The 19,833-nt window shown below is 40.9% G+C and overlaps 1 protein-coding gene across 4 annotated transcripts in view; it reads left to right on the forward strand.

Annotated features, from left to right (window-relative positions):
- Window positions 1-7,116: 7,116 nt before the first annotated feature.
- Window positions 7,117-19,833, forward strand: part of TFG (trafficking from ER to golgi regulator) — a 36,232-nt gene continuing 23,515 nt past the window's right edge. Inside the window, exons 1-3 of one of the 4 annotated variants that reach the window (XM_055414744.2) lie at window positions 7,117-7,341; window positions 11,440-11,666; window positions 15,168-15,251. In XM_055414744.2, the coding sequence (XP_055270719.1) occupies window positions 11,483-11,666; window positions 15,168-15,251 (268 nt within the window). In that variant the 5' untranslated portion in view covers window positions 7,117-7,341; window positions 11,440-11,482. The remainder of the gene's footprint in view (window positions 7,342-11,439; window positions 11,667-15,167; window positions 15,252-19,833) is intronic. The other 3 variants (XM_055414853.2, XM_055414654.2, XM_055414826.2) reach the window with 3 other exon arrangements.

The following is a 19,833-nucleotide window of genomic DNA, read 5'->3' on the forward strand; positions in this document are numbered from 1 at the left end:
AATTTTGTTTTGCTTTTTTTTTTAACTTTTAACATTAACTTCATTGCCATATAATTTACATGCAATAAAATGCACCCATTTTAAGTGTAAAATTAGATGAGTTTTAACAAATGTGTACACCTGTGAAACAAGATTAAGAACATTTCCTTCACCCTGTAACCTATTCTGCCCCAGTTAAACCTTACTTCACCTTTCCCAGCTCCAGGCAACCACTTGTCTGCTTTCTACCACCATGTGTTTTGCCCGTTTCAGAATGCCATGTAAATAGGACAATATCCTCTTTTGAGTCTGGCTTCTTTCATTCAGCATAGGGTCTTTGAGATTCATCCATGTTATATATATATGTGTGTATATCAGTGGCTTGCTTTTTATTGCTGAGTAAAATTCAGTTTGGATAGATCATGTTCTGTTTATGTATTCACTAGTTGAGGGACATTTGGTCATTTCCAGGTTTTGAAAACCACGAATAAAACTGATACAACCATTCTTCTATAAGTCTTTGTGTAGATATGTTTTCTCTTGAAATATCTAGTATAGTGTAATACTGAGTCATAGAGTAAGTGTATATTTAACTATGCAGGAAACTGCCAAGTTTTGTAAAGTAGTTTTGCCATTTTATACTCTCAGTAGCAATATACGGGCATTAGTATTTAAAGTTCTGATTTTTGAATTGTTTCAAAAAGTGGAAAAAGGTCATAAATTCTTTTCACAAGCGGTTGACCATGTTTCTGAAAGATCCCATTGCTTGATATGTTAGCCCTTTATTTTAACAAAGAAGAAAAAAATAGAAGCAAAACAGAGTGGTATGATCTTATGTTGTTATCTCTTAAAAGTTGTATTTCCCAGGGAACTATAGTCCAATTCTTATCTTCTTCCAGTAGAGTTTCGTTACACGTGGAAGTATCACATTGATAATTTGCTGAACTTTGATATAATCTGCTATGAAATCATGACATATTGAGACCTTCTGGACCTTTGCAATGACAAAAAATTTGATTTTTCTGCCATGGTACCTACCAAGTAATAGCAGACTAGGGCAGAATTCTGGACTGGCAGTTGTGGTCTCAGCTACAAGTTATGTGACTTAAAGCAAGACAATTGCCTCTCTGGGCATAAGCCTAGGCTCTACATTTGTAATGGGCAGGGCTGGTGGCTCAGATGGCAAAGAATCCCCCTGCAGTTCAGGAGATCCATATTTGATCCCTGGGTCAAGAAGATCCCCTGGAGAAAGGTAACAGCTACCCATTCTGGTATTCTTGCCTGGAGAATTCCATGGACAGAACTTGGTAAGCCACAGTCCATGGGGTCGCAAAGAGTTGAACACGACTGAGCAATTAACATTATTACTACTACTAGGTAAATTCTAAACTCTGTACCAGCTCTAGAATTTTGTGACTCTAAATACAGGATGAAATTATCTTAAAATTATTTTTTCACCTACATATTACATGAGTATTCCTTTAAAAAAGAAAATAGAGCATGCCAGATAGAGCCAAAGTTCCAGCCCCTTCATCTATACAGAACAGCCTTCAAGGAGCAGTTTCTCTAGAGAGGTGGATGTAGAGCCCTCATGGTAGGGTAAAAACATTTTTAGGGTCTCAGTAGATGTGCAGCTGGTAGGACAGACTAAGTATTTTGCTGCTGCTGCTGCTAAGTCACCTCAGTCGTGTCCGGCTCTGTGCGACCACATAGACGGCAGCCCACCAGGCTCCCCCGTCCCTGGGATTCTCCAGGCAAGAACACTGGAGTGGGTTGCCATTTCCTTCTCCAGTGCATGAAAGGAAAAGTGAAAGTGAAGTCGCTCAGTCATGTCCGACTCTTAGCAACCCCATGGACTGCAGCCTACCAGGTTCCTCCATCCATGGGATTTTCCAGGCAAGAGTACTGGAGTGGGGTGCCATTGCCTTCTCCGAGTATTTTGCTATGAATGACTAACTCAGAGGTATACAGTAAGAATATAATTTTCTCCTTTATTATTTCTACATCAGGTAGCAGCTTTCTTTGTTTACACAAATAGATCTTTATGTTTGGCCAGTGGTGGGAGGCTCACCTGACCAACTGGCCCCTATCTGGTCCTCATGAGTTTGCCCTTCTGTTTGGAGCTCTCTTATTTAGCCAACTGCTGCCACAAAGAGCTGACTCTCAGGGAGGGATCTAACTTCTCCTATGAAATTCTTACCCTGGAAGGAACTTAGGTCATTTCTTTGGTTCCTCTGAGGGTAGCGGAGATGATAGAAATTTTCAAAATGATTTACACTAACTACTAAAAGAGAACATGATGAAACAGATGTTTCATCCAACTTGTTTACAAGGCTTCTATGTCCCACTTCCTATCAGTCAAAGAATCTCCCTTTTTCACCCTTAGGATTTTTTCTTTTCTATTGGGAGAATATGAGCCACACTGACTCATGAAGAGAAATATCAGGTGGTAGGTAAGTGAGTTGATTACATTTCTCAAAACCACAGTACAGCTATAACCCTTCTTCAGATATCTGTGAAACTTGGGCAGTAACCTTCAAATGTAGAGTTCTCATTTCTCCCCTTGCTATAGGCTAAGCTAAAGGTCTTTCCTTATACTGTTTCTCCTTTTTTCACATACTTCCACCTTTCACATTTCTGATTCAGGGTTATCCTATGTGTTCATTTCAAACCAAATTCACCTGGACATGGGACAGAGGACTAGGTGATCATGAAGTTCAATTTACTCTGTCAGTACTTTTCCAAATGCCACACACACAAAAATAGATTGTGTTTTTAACTAACAGCACTTTAAAGGTGTGCTTATGGAGTTTCTAGAACAATCTTCTTGGTGGTTTGATGCTTATCCCAATAAATATGACCCTAAATGCTTCAGTTCAGTTCAGTTCAGTCACTCAGTCATGTCCGACTCTTTGCGACCCCATGAATCACAGCACGCGAGGCCTCCCTGTCCATCACCAACTCCCGGAGTTCACTCAAACTCACCTCCATCAAGTCAGTGATGCCATCCAGCCATCTCATTCTCTGTCGTTCCCTTGCTGCTGCTGCTGCTAAGTCACTTCAGTCGTGTCCGACTCTGTGTGACCCCACTGATGGCAGACCACCAGGCTCCCCCGTCCCTGGGATTCTCCAGGCAAGAACACTGGAGTGGGTTGCCATTTCCTTCTCCAATGTGTGAAAGTGAAGTCGCTCAGTCGTGTCCGACCCTTAGCGACCCCATGGACTGCAGCCTACCAGGCTCCTCCATCCATGGGATTTTCTAGGCAAGAGTACTGGAGTGGCTTGCCATTGCCTTCTCCAGTCGTTCCCTTAGGAAGTGGCAATTGTATAACTTAGCTTTTCTCTAATGAAAGGCAGCAGTTTCTAAAATCAGTGTCTACACATAGAGTCAGAAAAAGCATGTTCTTGGTAAGTGGTAAGTGGCTCAATTCAGTCTATTGTTCTGTGGCCAATTATCACCAGCATTTATTGGGAGCCTAAGTACAGAGACCTATATCATCAGCAACTGTGGTACCTTACAGAAGAGCAATAACTATTTCACTGAATGCCACATGAGAGAGGAGCAGAAAGGGAAATATTATTTATGGGTAATGTTCTTACTTTTGGGTTGGGTGTTGAGCTCCAGCTGTTCATGAGGCTCTTAATTTTTTAAATGTAATTTTTATATAGGATCAGGAACACAAAAGGTCACTGATGTTTTGTGAACAGTTAAATTTAGTTAAAACAAGAAAATGGGCAGGATATGGTTTTGGTTATAAAGGCGTCTATAACCTAAAGGGGGAAATTTGACAAACTCAGAGGATATTTTCATGCTCTCATATAACATATTCAGTTCAGTCACTCAGTCGTGTCCGACTCTTTGCGACCCCATGAATCACAGCACGCCAGGCCTCCCTGTCCATCACCAATTCCTGGAATTCACTCAAACTCATGTCCACCCAGTCGGTGATGCCATCCAGCTATCTCATTCTGTCTTCCCCTTCTCCTCCCGCCCCCAATCCCTCCCAGCATCAGAGTCTTTTCCAGTGAGTCAACTCGTCGCATGAGGTGGCCAAAGTATTGGAGTTGCAGCTTTAGCATCAGTCCTTCCAATGAACACCCAGGATTGATCTCCTCTAGAATATTACTAAACCTAAATATCCTTGATTTCATGCCCAACCACAGTATCGTAAGCCTGCATCCCACTGCATAGCAAGAAGCAAAATCTTTTACAAAGTTCTTCATTGAAAATTTCAAAAATGTTTATTTCTGGAGAATCCTGGGGACATGCTTTAATGTGGCATGGAAGTCTTTCTTGTCTCAGGTCACCTTAGCCTCTGATCTGGCTTCCAAATGATGCTTTACTAATCTGATGTCCCACTTCTTGCCCCAGGCAGCTCTTGCTTCTGCTTTGACCAGAGGAATCATCACTACCATATCTCTGTTTCCCCAGTAGTATCTAGGGATGGACAGTCAGTCAGTTCAGTCGCTCAGTCGTGTCCAACTCTCTGCGACCCCATGGACTGCAGCATGCCAGGCCTCCCTGTCCATCACCAACTCCTGAAGTTTACTCAAACTCATGTCCACAGAGTCGGTGATGCCATCCAGCCATCTCATCCTCTGTCATCCCCTTCTCCTCCCGCCCCCAATCTTTCCCAGCATCAGAGTCTTTTCCAGTGAGTCAACTCTTTGCATGAGGTGGCTAAAGTATTGGAGTTTCAGCTTTAGCATCAGTCCCTCGTTAGTCTCCCCAAATCTGCATTATTCAGTTCTAAATTACAAGCAATGAAGAACAAGTCTTCGGAGAAAATCTGGAAATTTTTTCATTCTTACTGCAGCCTTTTGCTCCCCAAATGCTGCTCAAAGAATAATACATAGAATGTTGGAAAATACATTTCAGAGGCAAAAAATTCTAAAATCATATTATTTCATTCTCAATTTTTATGTGACAAATGTCACTCTTTACTAAAAGTACGTAACTTCTCACTTTAACTTCACTTTACCTATCTGCTGAACAATTGAGGACTAAATAAATTCAAACTGATTTTTGCTGAGTCTTTACCTTAGAAAGCAAAAGTTGCCAGCAGCTTTTAAAATAGCACTCCCCTCCCCATGCCCAGATTCCATCACCTATTCACCCCTCCTCCCAAATTTCAGGCTTCAGTCTAAAGACAGCATACTTCTTATATAAACACGCATAAGAATGCTCAAACTACCGCACAATTGCACTCATCTCACACGCTAGTAAAGTCATGCTCAAAATTCTCCAAGCCAGGCTTCAGCAGTATATGAACCGTGAACTCCCGGATGTTCAAGCAGGTTTTAGAAAAGGCAGAGGCACCAGAGATCAAATTGCCAACATCCGCTGGATCATGGAGAAAGCAGGAGAGTTTCAGAAAAACATCTATTTCTGCTTTGTTGACTATGCCAAAGCCTTTGACTGTGTGGATCACAATAAACTGTGGAACATTCTGAGAGAGATGGGAATCCCAGACCACCTGACCTGCCTCTTGAGAAACCTGTATGCAGGTCAGGAAGCAACTGTTAGAACTGGACATGGAACAACAGACTGGTTCCAAATAGGAAAAGGTGTACGTCAAGGTTGTATATTGTCACCTTGCTTATTTAACTTATATGCAGAGTACATCATGAGGAACGCTGGGCTGGAAGAAGCACAAGCTGGAATCAAGATTGCCGGGAGAAATATCAATAACCTCAGATATGCAGATGACACTACCCTTATGGCAGAAAGTGAAGAGGAACTCAAAAGCCTCTTGATGAAAGTGAAAGAGGAGAGTGAAAAGGTTGGCTTGAAGCTCAACATTCAGAAAACAAAGATCATGGCATCTGGTCCCATCACTTCATGGGAAATAGATGGAAAAACAGTGGAAACAGTGTCAGACTTTATTTTTTTGGGCTCCAAAATCACTACAGATGCTGATTGCAGCCATGAAATTAAAAGACGCTTGCTCCTTGGAAGGAAAGTTATGACCAACCTTGATAGTATATTGAAAAGCAGAGACATTACTTTGCCAACCAAGGTCCGTCTAGTCAAGGCAATGGTTTTCCCGTGGTCATGTATGGATGTGAGAGTTGGACTGTGAAGAAGGCTGACCGCCGAAGAATTGATGCTTTTGAACTGTGGTGTTGGAGAAGACTCTTGAGAGTCCCTTATACTGCAAGGAGATCCAACCAGTCCATTCTGGAGGAGATCAATCCTGGATGTTCATTGGAGGGACTGATGCTAAAGCTGAAACTGCAATACTTTGGCCACCTCATGCGACGAGTTGACTCACTGGAAAAGACTCTGATGCTGGGAAAGGTTGGGGGCGGGAGGAGAAGGGGACGACGGAGAATGAGATGGCTGGATGGCATCACGGACTCTGTGGACATGAGTTTGAGTGAACTCCGGGAGTTGGTGATGGACAGGGAGGCCTGGCGTGCTGTGATTCATGGGGTCGCGGAGAGTCGGACACGACTGAGCGACTGAACTGAACTGAACTGATGCAAAACAAATGCTTTAGATAAATGAAAAGAGTATGTAATGCAAGCTCAAATATCGTATTTCCAAAATGGCTCTGGGATCCTTAAGCAGTCTTAATTTCCTAGCCTTCACCTTTTACACACCCATAAAATCTGTGCTGTCTCGCAAACGCTGTTGGGAGCTCCTTGTTCACAAACTGATTCATTCCCATTCCCCGCACAGTGCTTGACAAAGCGTAGGCGCCCAATAATGAATGAATGGGTTTGTAGAAGAAAGGCGGGGAAAAGGTCAGTTTTTTCGAGATTGGACTAGGAGAACTACAATGGCTACAAAACAACAAAAAAACACAAACTTGGACAAACGCCTAGCCTTGGCTCTCAGAGTCCAGAAGACCAAATTACGCCCCGCCCACGGGCGAGAAACGGGAAATACTACTGTTCAGGAAAACCGGAAGTGCCTGGTCACGCCCCGCGCATGCGTGCACCCGTTCTGCGTGCACTTCCTACACTTACCCAGTCATCCAGTGAGAAAGCACAGGCTCAGACCCCTGCAGCCCCCGGCGTCGTTAGTCCCCACCCTATCGACGTTGCGCATGCGTCGTGGATCGGTCCGCTCGCTCTGAGGCGGAGCGAAAGGACAGATTTTCTTCTCGTTCCCGCCCCTCTTCGTTCCCCGCGTGCCACGTACTGGGCCCGAGCTCTCGCTAGGCTTGGTGGGTCCGTGCGATTGGTCGGCGCCCGCGCGAGTCTGCCAGCGAGCTGCGGCGGCCCCGGAGGGCAACCGAGTGGGCTGTGACCGCAGCCTTCCCCCAGCGCCCCAGAGCCCGACGGTGGCGGCCTCGCACGGGTCGGATCGGCGGAGACCCGCGGAGGGGCGGCAGTGGCGGCCTCGGGGAAACGGTACGGCCGCTGGAGACGGGGGCGCGGCCCATTTCTCGGGCCAGGCGGGCCGGGAGACGTGGAAACGCTGCGAGGGCCGCGTTCGAACCGGCCAGCGCCGGGCGGGTGGGGTCGGAGGGGTCGCGGGAAGGCGCTGGAGGCCGAGCACCGAGGCCGGGCCGGGCCGCGCCTCGAGGAGAGGCCGCGGCGGGGGAGGGGAGGGGGTGCCACTGGCCACCGTGGCAACGGGGCGGACCTGAGGGGGACTTTAGGAGGGGTTTGTGCTAGCAAGGGCATTTGTGTCGATCCCGCTTGGCTCCAAGGGGTCGGACAGCCGGAGGGAGCGGAGAGGGACTTTTGGAGATCTGGGGTGGTCCAGTGCCTAACTCTCAGAGGGGCTTGAAAGGGTGAGAAGTGGGGAGAATGGCGCCTATGGGAATTAGTTATTGGGGGTCACCTGGGGAAGCCTTGTTCCTTGACTGTGTTAGTGCTTCATCAAGCGCCGTCTGGAGGCCAAACCCAGTCTAGTAGTGGTGATGACAACTAACTTTTCAAGAGTTTACTTTGCTAGGCAATGTGCTAAGTAGTTTAGATTCACAGTCTCATTTAATCATCACAAGGATTATTCCAAACTTAGATATTCCCATTTTGCAGTTGAGGAAAGTGAGACTTGAAGAGGTATTTCCTGGAGGTCACACAGCTAGTGGGAGAAATCTTTACCATCAACGCTGGCTCTGGTCAGGCAGAATTCGAGCCCCCTTGCGTTCTTTGGAGTACTCGAGGGTTGGTTTTGCTTAGGGTTTCTTAAAGGAAATTTCTGCCCTCTGGAGTTGCCTAAGCAAATTCACTGAACGGGGCCCTCACCACAGGGCTGGTGGAGCTGAAGGTTTGGTCACTGAACCTGGATCCTGGTTCAAAGAGGCAGGCTTTTTATATGTTTACTTGGGCATGTCACTTTACTCTCCAGTTCTGAGAACAGTGTTCCTGTTGGAAGATTTCATAAGTTAGTGGCCGAGTCATTTCTGGACTTCAGAGGGAGTAGGGCAAAGACACGATGAAAGGAGGAATGGGGAGCTGAAAAAGCTTGTGAGGATGTCACGAGCAGCCCTGGGAACTAGTAGTTCATAGCAGTCTCTACTTTGTGGTTGAGGCTAGAGAAAAAGAGGACCTGGATTCTACGGTTACATAAAAAATGGGATAGGATTTTCCCTGGAAGGGAGAACTTCGTGGTGCTTTTGCTTTTGTGATAACCTGCTTTATACCATGCCTTATGGAGATGACTGCACAAAATGGAGACAGCCTTAGGAAAGAAGCCCTGGTTCCTGGCCACAGGTAGATTACAGTCCAAGGGAAGCACTAGCCAGTAAGTGAATTTGCAGGCAAACATGGCAGGTGTATGGCAGGTGCCAAGTATATAAAAAGAGGCTGATATTTTCAGTCATTGGAACTGGGAAGCAATTCCTTTATGATCAAAAGGATTATGTCAATTCATTGTTGGAAATGTCTCTAATTAGGGTTATGTCAGTTGTAGGGAGTCACCTCTTGCTAGTGTGAAGGCTTGACTTAGGAACTGACCTGATAGTACTACCTTCTTTTAATCTATCAGAACTTTATCACTTCATTCATGTTTTGCTTAGAAAACAAAAAGTATTAAAAATCTTTACTTACTGTATGTCAGGCGCTATTCTAGAAGCTACTGAGAATAGGTAGTAATATCCTGCTGAAGCTAAGCCCTGGTCCTTCAACTACATTATTGACAGTTTACACATCCTGTAGGGAAGAGAAGATTACATAGATTGATTTGCTGAAGTTATTTATTACTGTCAGGCTGCAAGGCAAACAGTGAAATCTTAACCATCTTACTGAAGTAATTATACTTCGGAACTTGGCACGCAGTAGGTATTTAAGTGTTTGCCAAATGAAGAGGGCTGGTTTGGCTCACAGGTGAAGGGGTTGTATGGAGGTTTCAGTTAATCAAAGTCTTCAGGAAAAGTCCATTGTCAGAATTGGCAGATAAAACACTGACTGTATTCTCTGTTTATGTTAAGACATGCGTAGCATCTGGATGGTAGAACATAGTCCATTCTGTTCTTAACTGACCTTAGAGTGTTAGATTCTGTATTTAATGCACCATTTGAAGATGCATTATGAAAGAAAGATTCATTCATAAAATTAATTTGTTCAGAGGGTGGCAAGGGAGTCTAGAGACAATCATTTTAATAAGTACTTAATTGGAAGGACGTGGCATTTATATGAGGATACTAGGACATTTATGTATATACTATTGATTAAATGAATCAGGATTCATGAAAACTTTCTTCAAATATTTGAAGTGTTGGGGGTCAGGTAGAGTGCTTTCACACACACACAAAGGAGCAGATGTAAAGAACTAGGAAAACTGAATATATTAATAAAATAACACATTTAAGAGAAAAAAGCAGAATGCTGCTAGTAGAAAAACATAGTTTTGAAACCAGAATGTGACCAGTAGAAAATGCTCTCTGGTTACAAATAATGTGTTCGTGAACATCTTGGTCTTGGAAAGAAGAGATAGGCCTTGAGAAGAAGAGATATTAACATGTTAATTAAGTGAAAGTGTGTTTTCTGTTATTATACGATAATGGTATAAATTACTAGAGACTGCAGGCATTATTTTGAATTTAGGATTGCAAAGTCATTATAGCAGAAGCACGCTGAATAAGCTAAGATTAAAATAAAACCCAAGAAGGCAGAATTTAATAGCAAGTTAGTATTTAGTTCTCTGACACTGTTTTATTTTTAAGGGTGCTGTCTAATCACACATACTCAGATTTGGGGATGGGAGCGTTATGGAGGATGGAGAAACAATAGTGGACTGTCTTTTAGAAAGCTCAGGAGGATGTCACTGATTTGTTCTTTGTCCTCAAGTTCTGAAAATAGGAAAATTGGAGAAAATGCTCATGAGGTCTGGATTTTAGCAAGAAAAATTTGAAACTATTTTAGTGTTCACACATACTTTCCTCTTCAGGGTTAGCATTTCATATAAACAGGTTAGTAGGGTTTGGAAGCTAGTATTTAATGATTGTCCTTCCTTTAATGACTGTAGAATAATTAACTGTGCTAGGCACTGTTCTAGGCTCCAGAAATAACGGTGAACAAAACCATGTATTTCCCTATTTTTTAGTGGAAAAGAATAAAAATTAATACTTTTAAAATGTTTGGTAGTGATTAGTGCTTTGCAGAAAATGAAGCTGAATAAGAAAGTGACAGTAAAGCCATTTTAAATTAGATGGCCAGGAAAAACCTCTGAGAAGTTAACATTTGATCAGAGATCTGAATCATGTGAGGGCTCTGAAAAGGGCTCAAGATTAAGGAAGCAGAAGTGCCAAGTCTTGAGAAGGAGATTGTAAAGTCTGAGTATAGCAGAGTGGCCAGGGAGAGAGGTGGGAAATGAGGTTAAATCAGATCATGACCTTGTAGTTCTGGGTTTTATCAAGAGTGAGATGAGACTCTATTGGAAGATTTTAAAGTAGTTATACTAGATTTGATTTAACAGGATAACTCTGATGTGTTGAGGGTACCTTTGTTAAGCAAGCAAAGATAAAACGCAGACAGACCAGTTAGGAGTCTTTTGCAGTAATCCAGGCAAGAGATGATGGTGGCTTGGATTAAGTTGATAGAGCTGAAGGGTTGGACTCTAGAGATATTTTGAAAGTTGTGGCAACTAGATTCATTGGCAATTTGGTATATGAAAGGTATGCGGGAAAGAAAGGAGCTAAGTTTTTTTTTTGTTGTTGTTTATCTTAGGAGAATTGTCATTAATAGAGATGGAGAAAACTACAAGAGAACCACATTTTGAGGGGACGATCGGGATTTTGTTCTAGACATGTTAAGTAAGAAATCTAAATCAGATGAGCAGTTAAATATATGGGTAAAATAATGACAGACATAAAATAATAAAACTTATTTTCTTATGCATATAATAAAACCAGTTCCAGACCATTTTACCATAAATATGGTAACATTGGAACAGTGAATTTCCTTTGAAACTGAGAATTTCTTAGATTCTAATAGTAGCTTTGCTTTTTAGCTTTTAAAATATGTTTTATAGCTATTTGATCACCAAGACCATTTTATCAGTCTTTCTCTAGAGTTACATATATAGAACATCCTGGAGTCCACCATGAATGGGCAGTTGGATCTGAGTGGGAAGCTAATCATCAAAGCTCAACTTGGGGAGGATATTCGACGAATTCCCATTCATAATGAAGATATTACTTATGATGAATTAGTGCTAATGATGCAGCGAGTCTTCAGAGGAAAACTTCTGAGTAATGATGAAGTCACAATAAAATATAAAGATGAAGGTAAGAGTGTTTCTCAGGTTTTTAAAAGTCTAAGTATTACATGTGTTCTTTTGCCCATTTTTCATTTAACTCCGAATAAAAATTCTGTTTCCTCCTATGGTAATTGAATACCACTTTCTTTTACTTAAGGGAATGCCCATGTAGTTAGTTGTAAGTTAAAAATTTGCCAAGTGATTTATTATTAGAAGGGGGTTTTAAGTGATAGGATACTGTCACACATTTTTACAAGCCATTTGTTTTTCTTTTATGCCTGTACAATTCTGGCTTCCTTTTTGCTTTAAAACCAAACTTTCACTCATATTTCCCAAAGTGAAAGAGTTGTTAGTACATTTTGAATGAGAACGGATTCGTGGTCAGCTAAGTATGGAAAGGCAGTTTTTTTGCAGGAATTTTCAGAGCATGTAATATGCTGATGTACTTTCTCATTTTATGCAGTGTTCCCAGGCTAATTTGACTACAAAACTTTTTATGGAGATAGATTTTACCTGACAAATATATCATCAACGACATAGTGGAATTATATTAGTAGACTGTCGTTTCTTTTTTTTTTTGAAACATAAAGCATTTATTATTGCTATAATCAAGGCAAAAGCTCCTAAAATTGGCCTTGATAATGGAAATATAATCAGAATCATTATTCCTGCATTTCCAGTTTGTTCTCTGCTGTTCGGACCGCAGGGTTTCACACCTGCCTCAGTAGACTCTATTTCTTTTTCTTTTGACCTGTCGTCTTTGTTAACATCTCTAGTGAAATTGGGCTTTAGGTGGTTACCATTATCTTTATTACTGCTGAATTTATTTCCAGTCTGTTTCATCTTGATTTCAACACTCGGCACTGCTATCCACAGCATCGTTTTATAAATACTCTTATTTCTCTGACACTGTTGTCTCAGTTTTCTTGTCCCTAATAGCTTTTCTTTGTTTCTATGTGTCAGTTTAAAGTAATGTCAGCTGTTAGAATAAAAATCTTAAAATCTCAGTGGTTTAACACTCAAGAAATCATTCAGGGGCCCAGGTTGACAGAAGCTCTGGTATCTTCAGTACATGGCTTACAAGCTCACCTTGAGCATCTGCATTCAGCAAGCAGATGCATGAAGATGGGAGTATAGAGGCTCACGTGGGAGATTGTACTCTCTAGGCCTTGAGGTGGTATATATCATTTCAGCTCACATCACATTGACCAGACCCCAGTCACATGACTGCTGAGATGTTAGTGGGTTGGGACCTGTCCCTGATTGGATAGCCACTTTCCAACAACTTACCCTGTGGAAGAGGAGTATAAATCACTGATGGTCAACTAAGCGAATTATTTCACTAGAGGAATGATATGCCTTTCATTTTTTCAACATTTCATATAATGTTGAAAGTGAAAGTGTTAGGTGCTCAGTCGTGTCCGACTTTTTGCAACCCCGTGGACTGAGCCTGCCAGGCTCCTCTGTTTATGGAATTCTCCAGGTAAAAATACTGGAGTGGATAGTAACGCCCTCCTCTAGGGTATCTTCCTGACCCAGGGATCAAACTCACCTCTCTTGTGTCTCCTGCATTGGCAGGCAGATTCTTTACCAGCTGAATCACAGGGGAAGCCCCTTCATCTAATGTTACCCAAAACTAATTTTTGAGGGTCATCCTTGTTAAGGAACAAGAAAGGAGAGCGTTTTCTTCTTATTCTCTTCTCTAATAAGGACTCCGGGAGTTGGTGATGGACAGGGAGGCCTGGCGTGCTGCGGTTCATGGGGTCGCAAAGAGTCGGACACGACTGAGCGACTGAACTAGTAACGTCATGTATTTACAATACATTGATTATCCCGTTTGACTTCCAAATGTGTGCGTAAATGTGATCAGTTTGTTCTTTTTTTTTTGTTTGACTTTACAACTCAAGTTTTTAATGGTTTTACCTGAGATGATTTGCTCTTACCTCAAAGCTGGCAGTGGACTCGGGCAAACTCCGGGAGATAGTGGGGGACAGGGAGGCCTGGTGTGCTGCAGTTCATGGAGTTATAAAGAGTTGGACACGACTTAGTGACTGAACAACAAAACCTGAGATGATTTGCTCTTACTTCAGAGTTGGCATATCTTAAACTAACTTTACTATTTTATTGCCTTTCTCTTAACTCATTTTTATGGAAGGGTCAGCCAAATCCTTCTTTAAAGGATCACATAATATTTTAGAATTGTGGGTCCTGTAAGGCCTTGCTAATCTTTTTACTAGAACCTTTTAAAAATATAAAAACTATCCTTAGTTTGAATTCTTCAAGCCAGAATTTATCCATTGATTGCAGTTTGTAACTCCCTAGCTTAGGGTATCCTCATTGTTGAAACTGTCTTCTACATCTGGTTATCACATTGAATTTGTTTTTCATTGTGTTTTTGAGTGCTTTTTTAAATAATACAGATTTGTGTTCCATAGACTGTATTGGGTACTAGTTTAGAGAGCTGTCTTAGGCAAAGAGTTCCTAATGTCATAGAGAGCTGACTTAGGCAAAGAGTTCCTGATGTCATAGATACTCTGTTTCTGTTGGAGAAATCAGAAAAGAAAAAGCCAGTTGTAGAAAATTTCCTTCTTTTACATATGTACTTAAAAATATGTTTATGAGTAGAATCCCTAAAGTTGAGCATTAGATGTGTGTGTTGTAAAAAAAAAAAATAAAACACTGGTCTGCTGTAAAGAGATGATAAAACTCTCAGTTATGGCTTTTATTGCCATCTTTATCCAAAATAACCGGCCTAATCAGTGTCAAAATTGGTGTACAGAGCATGGCTGGAGCAGCCTCTCAGCCTCCCCATGACAGCCCCGCTCCCCTAGCTGTGTCTGTGAGGATACCTTGCAATGGCTTCTCTTTTGTTCTTTCTCTAGCCTTTTTTTCCCTAGCCCTTTGAAAGCTTTTGAACAGGCAATTGATATGCTGATTATAATATTCTTTATTCTCGGGATCTAGGGGATTTCAGAATCTTGTGTACATGAATATTTTTCCTGAGGAAAATTGATGGTTTTCATCTTAGTGTTGAGATGACTGGGACCTGAAAGACTCAACTGTCTACCCATTTATTAGAACAGTTTTGCAGAAAAAAAAATCTGCAACCTTTTTAGTTACTGTTATATATGGCTTCCCCTCCATTTGTGTCAGTGGTGTTTTACTGTGCTTAGAATTAAAATTTGAACCTTGAGAATTATTATTACCTTGGTTTCTGATAAATATATTTAAATATTTTAGAATAGAAAAGATTTCAATCTAAACTGTAATTTTCTTCAGGTGATTAGTAAAAGATTACATTAATCTTAGCTCTGTGTTGGCTCTTCTTATGAAAATAAGATAAATATCTTGCCATGAAAGAAATAAAATTTATTTTGTATCCTTTTGGATAAATACATCTTCCCTAGATCCTTTATGCTTAAAGGTTTTATGGAAGATTCTCTATGCTCTGTGATCCACATTTTGCATTTCAACTGATATATATCCTAGCTTACTACTGATGCAAATCTGAAATTTTTATTTGTTTCAGATGGAGATCTTATAACAATTTTTGATAGTTCTGACCTTTCCTTTGCAATTCAGTGTAGTAGGATACTGAAACTGACATTATTTGGTAAGTGCTAAACTTTCTAATATATTTACTCTTCTTTGTATTTTTATGAAATACTTTTTAGCTTTTTTCCTTTTAAAAATTCAAAATTAAGTGATAATTTTTTCTGCTGTATCAGAATTTTTAAATTTTAAGGCTTAACTATATTCTTTGAAGATTAATAGAAAGTAGACATATTTTAAATAACGCATCTGCTGTTACCTTAAATAGTAATGTATGCCACTTGTGTAAATGTTTCCAGGGTTGAAAATAATTTCAGGGTTAAAACTGCAATTTAGTTATTTAAGAATATATAATTGTTTTATAATGTATGTTTTTACTTATTCTCAGGGTTTAATGTATAGGACTGATACTTATATGAGTTTGAGCAAGCTCCAGGAGTTGGTGATGGACAGGGAGACTTGGTGTGCTGCAGTCCATGGGGTCACAAAGAGTCGGACATGACTAAGCAACTGAACTGATACTTTTTTTAGACATTATTTTTAAGGAGTATTTCAAGATCTGAGATAGTTCTGATTAAAAAACAAAAACAAACATAAGACTAAATTTTATCTTATAGATTTTATTTTCTTACAGATCATGACAGATTTGCAAGGCAGAACACTAAAGGGAAAAGGTAGAAATGATTGCAAAGTTAAAGTAGTAGCATGATTATGTGAAAAAAAATGTGGACTTTTTCCCTGGATGTTTTGGTTAGCATTTTTAAAAATTATGTAGCACTGACTCACACAATTCTATGAAATAGAATCAGTCATCTCCATCTAAGAAGGGTGAATATGAATCACTTTAAAATGCTAATAACAAAAACTACTAAATTAAAAAAAAAAAAAATATCACTTTACAATATTGAGTCTTAAAATGCCTAACCACTATTGGCCAGCTATCAGGCGTTAGGTAAACTGAAAATCTTCATCTCAGAAACACTGAGAACACATTGTACTGGATAAACAATACTGAATATATTTTTTGAATTACACACCTGAGCTTGCTCAGGAATGTGAGGAAGATGTCAGGGACCAAAATATAATTGAAATTAAAAACCAGGGCCTAAAGTACCAAAAGTTGAGACTTGGGATGCTTTTGGTGGTGATGCTGAAGGTTTTAGTCTGCATAATCGAAGGACTTGTCACTTGGTGTCTACATGGTGTAGATCTTGGGTCCTAGACCCTCAGTGACTATACTCTCAAAAAGCAGATTGTAGAAGAAAAATATCTCTTCATTGGTAGAGGAAAAATCAAGAAACTGATAAGGAAACTCTTATATATCCTGAGCTGTCAGGGGTTTGTGAAGACTCTCTTAAGGATTTATAACCATGATCCTTTGGGAACTCCCAAACCCGGATACCACCAAAGGCAACGATCTTGTCTGGAGGCTATATGTTCTCAATCCAAATAACATAGGCTTCTCACAGATAAATCCTGTTGATGAACTTAGAGTTCAAAACTGTAGGAAACATGAAACATCCATGTAAACAAGAAACAGTGGGTACAACTAATAGTGGGATTAGATTTCTAAGAACTTCAATTCAGTTCAGTCGCTCAGTCGTGTCCGACTCTCCGCGATCCCATAAATCACAGCACACCAGGCCTCCCTGTCCATCACCAACTCCTGGAGTTCACTCAAACTCATGTCCACAGAGTCAGTGATGCCATCCAGCCATCTCATTCTCTGTCGTCCCCTTCTCCTCCTGCCCCCAACCTTTCCTAGCATCAGAGTCTTTTCCATTGAGTCAACTCGTCGCACGAGGTGGCCAAAGTATTGCAGTTTCAGCTTTAGCATCAGTCCTTCCAATGAACACCCAGGATTGATCTCCTTTAGAATGGACTGGTTGGATCTTCTTGCAGTCCAAGGGACTCTCAAGAGTCTTCTCCAACACCACAGTTCAAAAGCATCTTCGGCCATCAGCCTTCTTCACAGTCCAACTCTCACATCCATACATGAACACGGGAAATACCATAGCCTTGACTAAACGGACCTAGGTTGGCAAAGTAATGTCTCTGCTTTTGAATATGCTGTCTAGGTTGGTCATAACTTTCCTTCCAAGGAGTAAGCGTCTTTTAATTTCCTGGCTGCAGTCAGCATCTGCAGTGATTTTGGAGCCCCAAAAAATAAAGTCTGACACTGTTTCCACTGTTTTTCCATCTATTTTCCATGAAGTGATGGGACCAGATGCCATGATCTTTGTTTTCTGAATGTTGAGCTTCAAGCCAACATTTTCCCTCTCCTCTTTCACTTTCATCAAGAGGCTTTTGAGTTCTTCTTCACTTTCTGCCATAAGGGTAGTGTCATCTGCATATCTGAGGTTATTGATATTTCTCCCAGCAATTTTGATTCCAGCTTGTGCTTCTTCCAGCCCAGCGTTCCTCATGATGTACTCTGCATATATGTTAAATAAGCAAGGTGACAATATACAGCCTTGACGTACTCCTTTTCCTATTTGGAACCAGTCTGTTGTTCCATGTACAGTTCTGACTGTTGCTTCCTGACCTGCATACGGGTTTCTCAAGAGACAAGTCAGGTGGTCTGGTATTCCCATCTCTTTCAGAATTTTCCACAGTTTATTGTGATCCACACAGTCAAAGGCTTTGGCATAGTCAATGAAGCAGAAATAGATGTTTTTTAGGAACTCTCTTGCTTTCTCCATGATCCAGCGGATGTTGGCAATTTGATCTCTGGTGCCTCTGCCTTTTCTAAAACCTGCTTGAACATCTGGGAGTTCATGGTTCACACATTGCTGAAGCCTGGCTTGGAGAATTTTGAGCATGACTTTACTAGCGTGTGAGATGAGTGCAATTGTGCGGTAGTTTGAGCATTCTTTGGCATTGCCTTTCTTTGGGATTGGAATGAAGACTGACCTTTTCCAGTCCTGTGGCCACTGCTGAGTTTTCCAAATATGCTGGCATATTAAGTGCAGCACTTTCACAGCAGCATCTTTCAAGATTTGAAATAGCTCAACTGGAATTCCATCACCTCCACTAGCTTTGTTCGTAGTGATGCTTTCTAAGGCCCACTTGACTTCACATTCCAAGATGTCTGGCTCTAGGTCAGTGATCACGTTATCGTGACTATCTTGGTCGTGAAGATCTTTTTTGTACAGTTCTTCTGTGTATTCTTGCCACCTCTTCTTAATATCTTCTGCTTCTGTTCGGTCCATACCATTTCTGTCCTTTATCGAGCCCATCTTTGCATGAAATGTTCCCTTGGAATCTCTAATTTTCTTGAAGAGATCTCTTGTTTTTCCTATTCTGTTGTTTTCCTCTATTTCTTTGCATTGATCACTGAGGAAGGCTTTCTTATCTCTCCTTGCTATTCTTTGGAACTCTGCATTCAGATGCTTATATCTTTCCTTTTCTCCTTTGCTTTTCACTTCTCTTCTTTTCACAGCTATTTGTAAGGTCTCCTCAGACAGCCATTTTGCTTTTTTGCGTTTCTTTTCCATGGGGATGGTCTTGGTCCCTGTCTCCTGTACAATGTCACAAACCTCCGTCCAGAGTTCATGAGGCACTCTATCTATCAGATCTAGTCCATTAAATCTATTTCTCACTTCCACTGTATAATCATAAGGGATTTGATTTAGGTCATATCTGAATGGTCTAGTGGTTTTCCCTACTTTCTTCAATTTCAGTCTGAATTTGGCAATAAGGAGTTCATGATCTGGGCCACAGTCAGCTCCTGGTCTTGTTTTTGCTAACTGTAGTAGAAGTGTTAATAACATATGTATTGTTATTAGACATAAAAGAAGAAATAATATAAGAACTAGGCATTATGGAAAAACCATTAAAAAAACCTGAGGTAGATAAACAGCAAGAATCTATTATACAGTATAGGGAATTATATTCAGTATCTTGTAATAACCTATAATGGAAAAGAATCTGAAAAAAGAATATACACACACATATGTGTGTATAACTGAATCATTTTGCTGCACACCTGAAACTTAACATTGTAAATCAACTATATGTCAGAAAACAAATCCCTCAAAAAAGAACTTAAGATAACTTTGGAAATGAAAAATATATTCATTGACATTAAATACTCAATGGAGAGAACAACAGATAAGTCACAGCTGATAAGGAATTTAGTAAACTGGAAGGTAGTCTAAAGAAATGACAGAGTAGAGCACAAAATACAGGGTTGGAGAATGAGAGAGAATTTGAGAAAGTCTAGCAGCAGCAGCAGCCTATTCCCTGGGGAAGGAATTGGCAACCCCCTCCAATATTCTTGCCTAGAGAATCCTGTGGATGGAGGAGCCTGGTGGGCTGCTGTCCATAGGGTCGCACAGAGTCAGACATGACTGAAGTGACTTAGCATGCATGCATGCATTGGAGAAGGATATGGCAATCCACTCCAGTATTCTTGGTTGGAGAATCCCAGGGACAGAGGAGCCTGGTGGGCTGCCGTCTATGGAGTCGCACAGGGTTGGACACGACTGAAGCGACTCAGCAACAGCATCAGCAGCAGCCTATTTCCTTTAAGACTCTAAACAAGGAGAGATTAGGGGAGTGAAAATATATGAGGAAGAAACGTATAAAGAATTTTTCAGAATTATATACATATGCTGTTAAGCCACTTCAATCCTGTCTGA

This window comes from Moschus berezovskii, chromosome 1 (genome assembly GCF_049115385.1).
Source record: "Moschus berezovskii isolate FMDL1 chromosome 1, NW_MosBer_1.0, whole genome shotgun sequence".
Classification (NCBI taxonomy): domain Eukaryota; kingdom Metazoa; phylum Chordata; class Mammalia; order Artiodactyla; family Moschidae; genus Moschus; species Moschus berezovskii.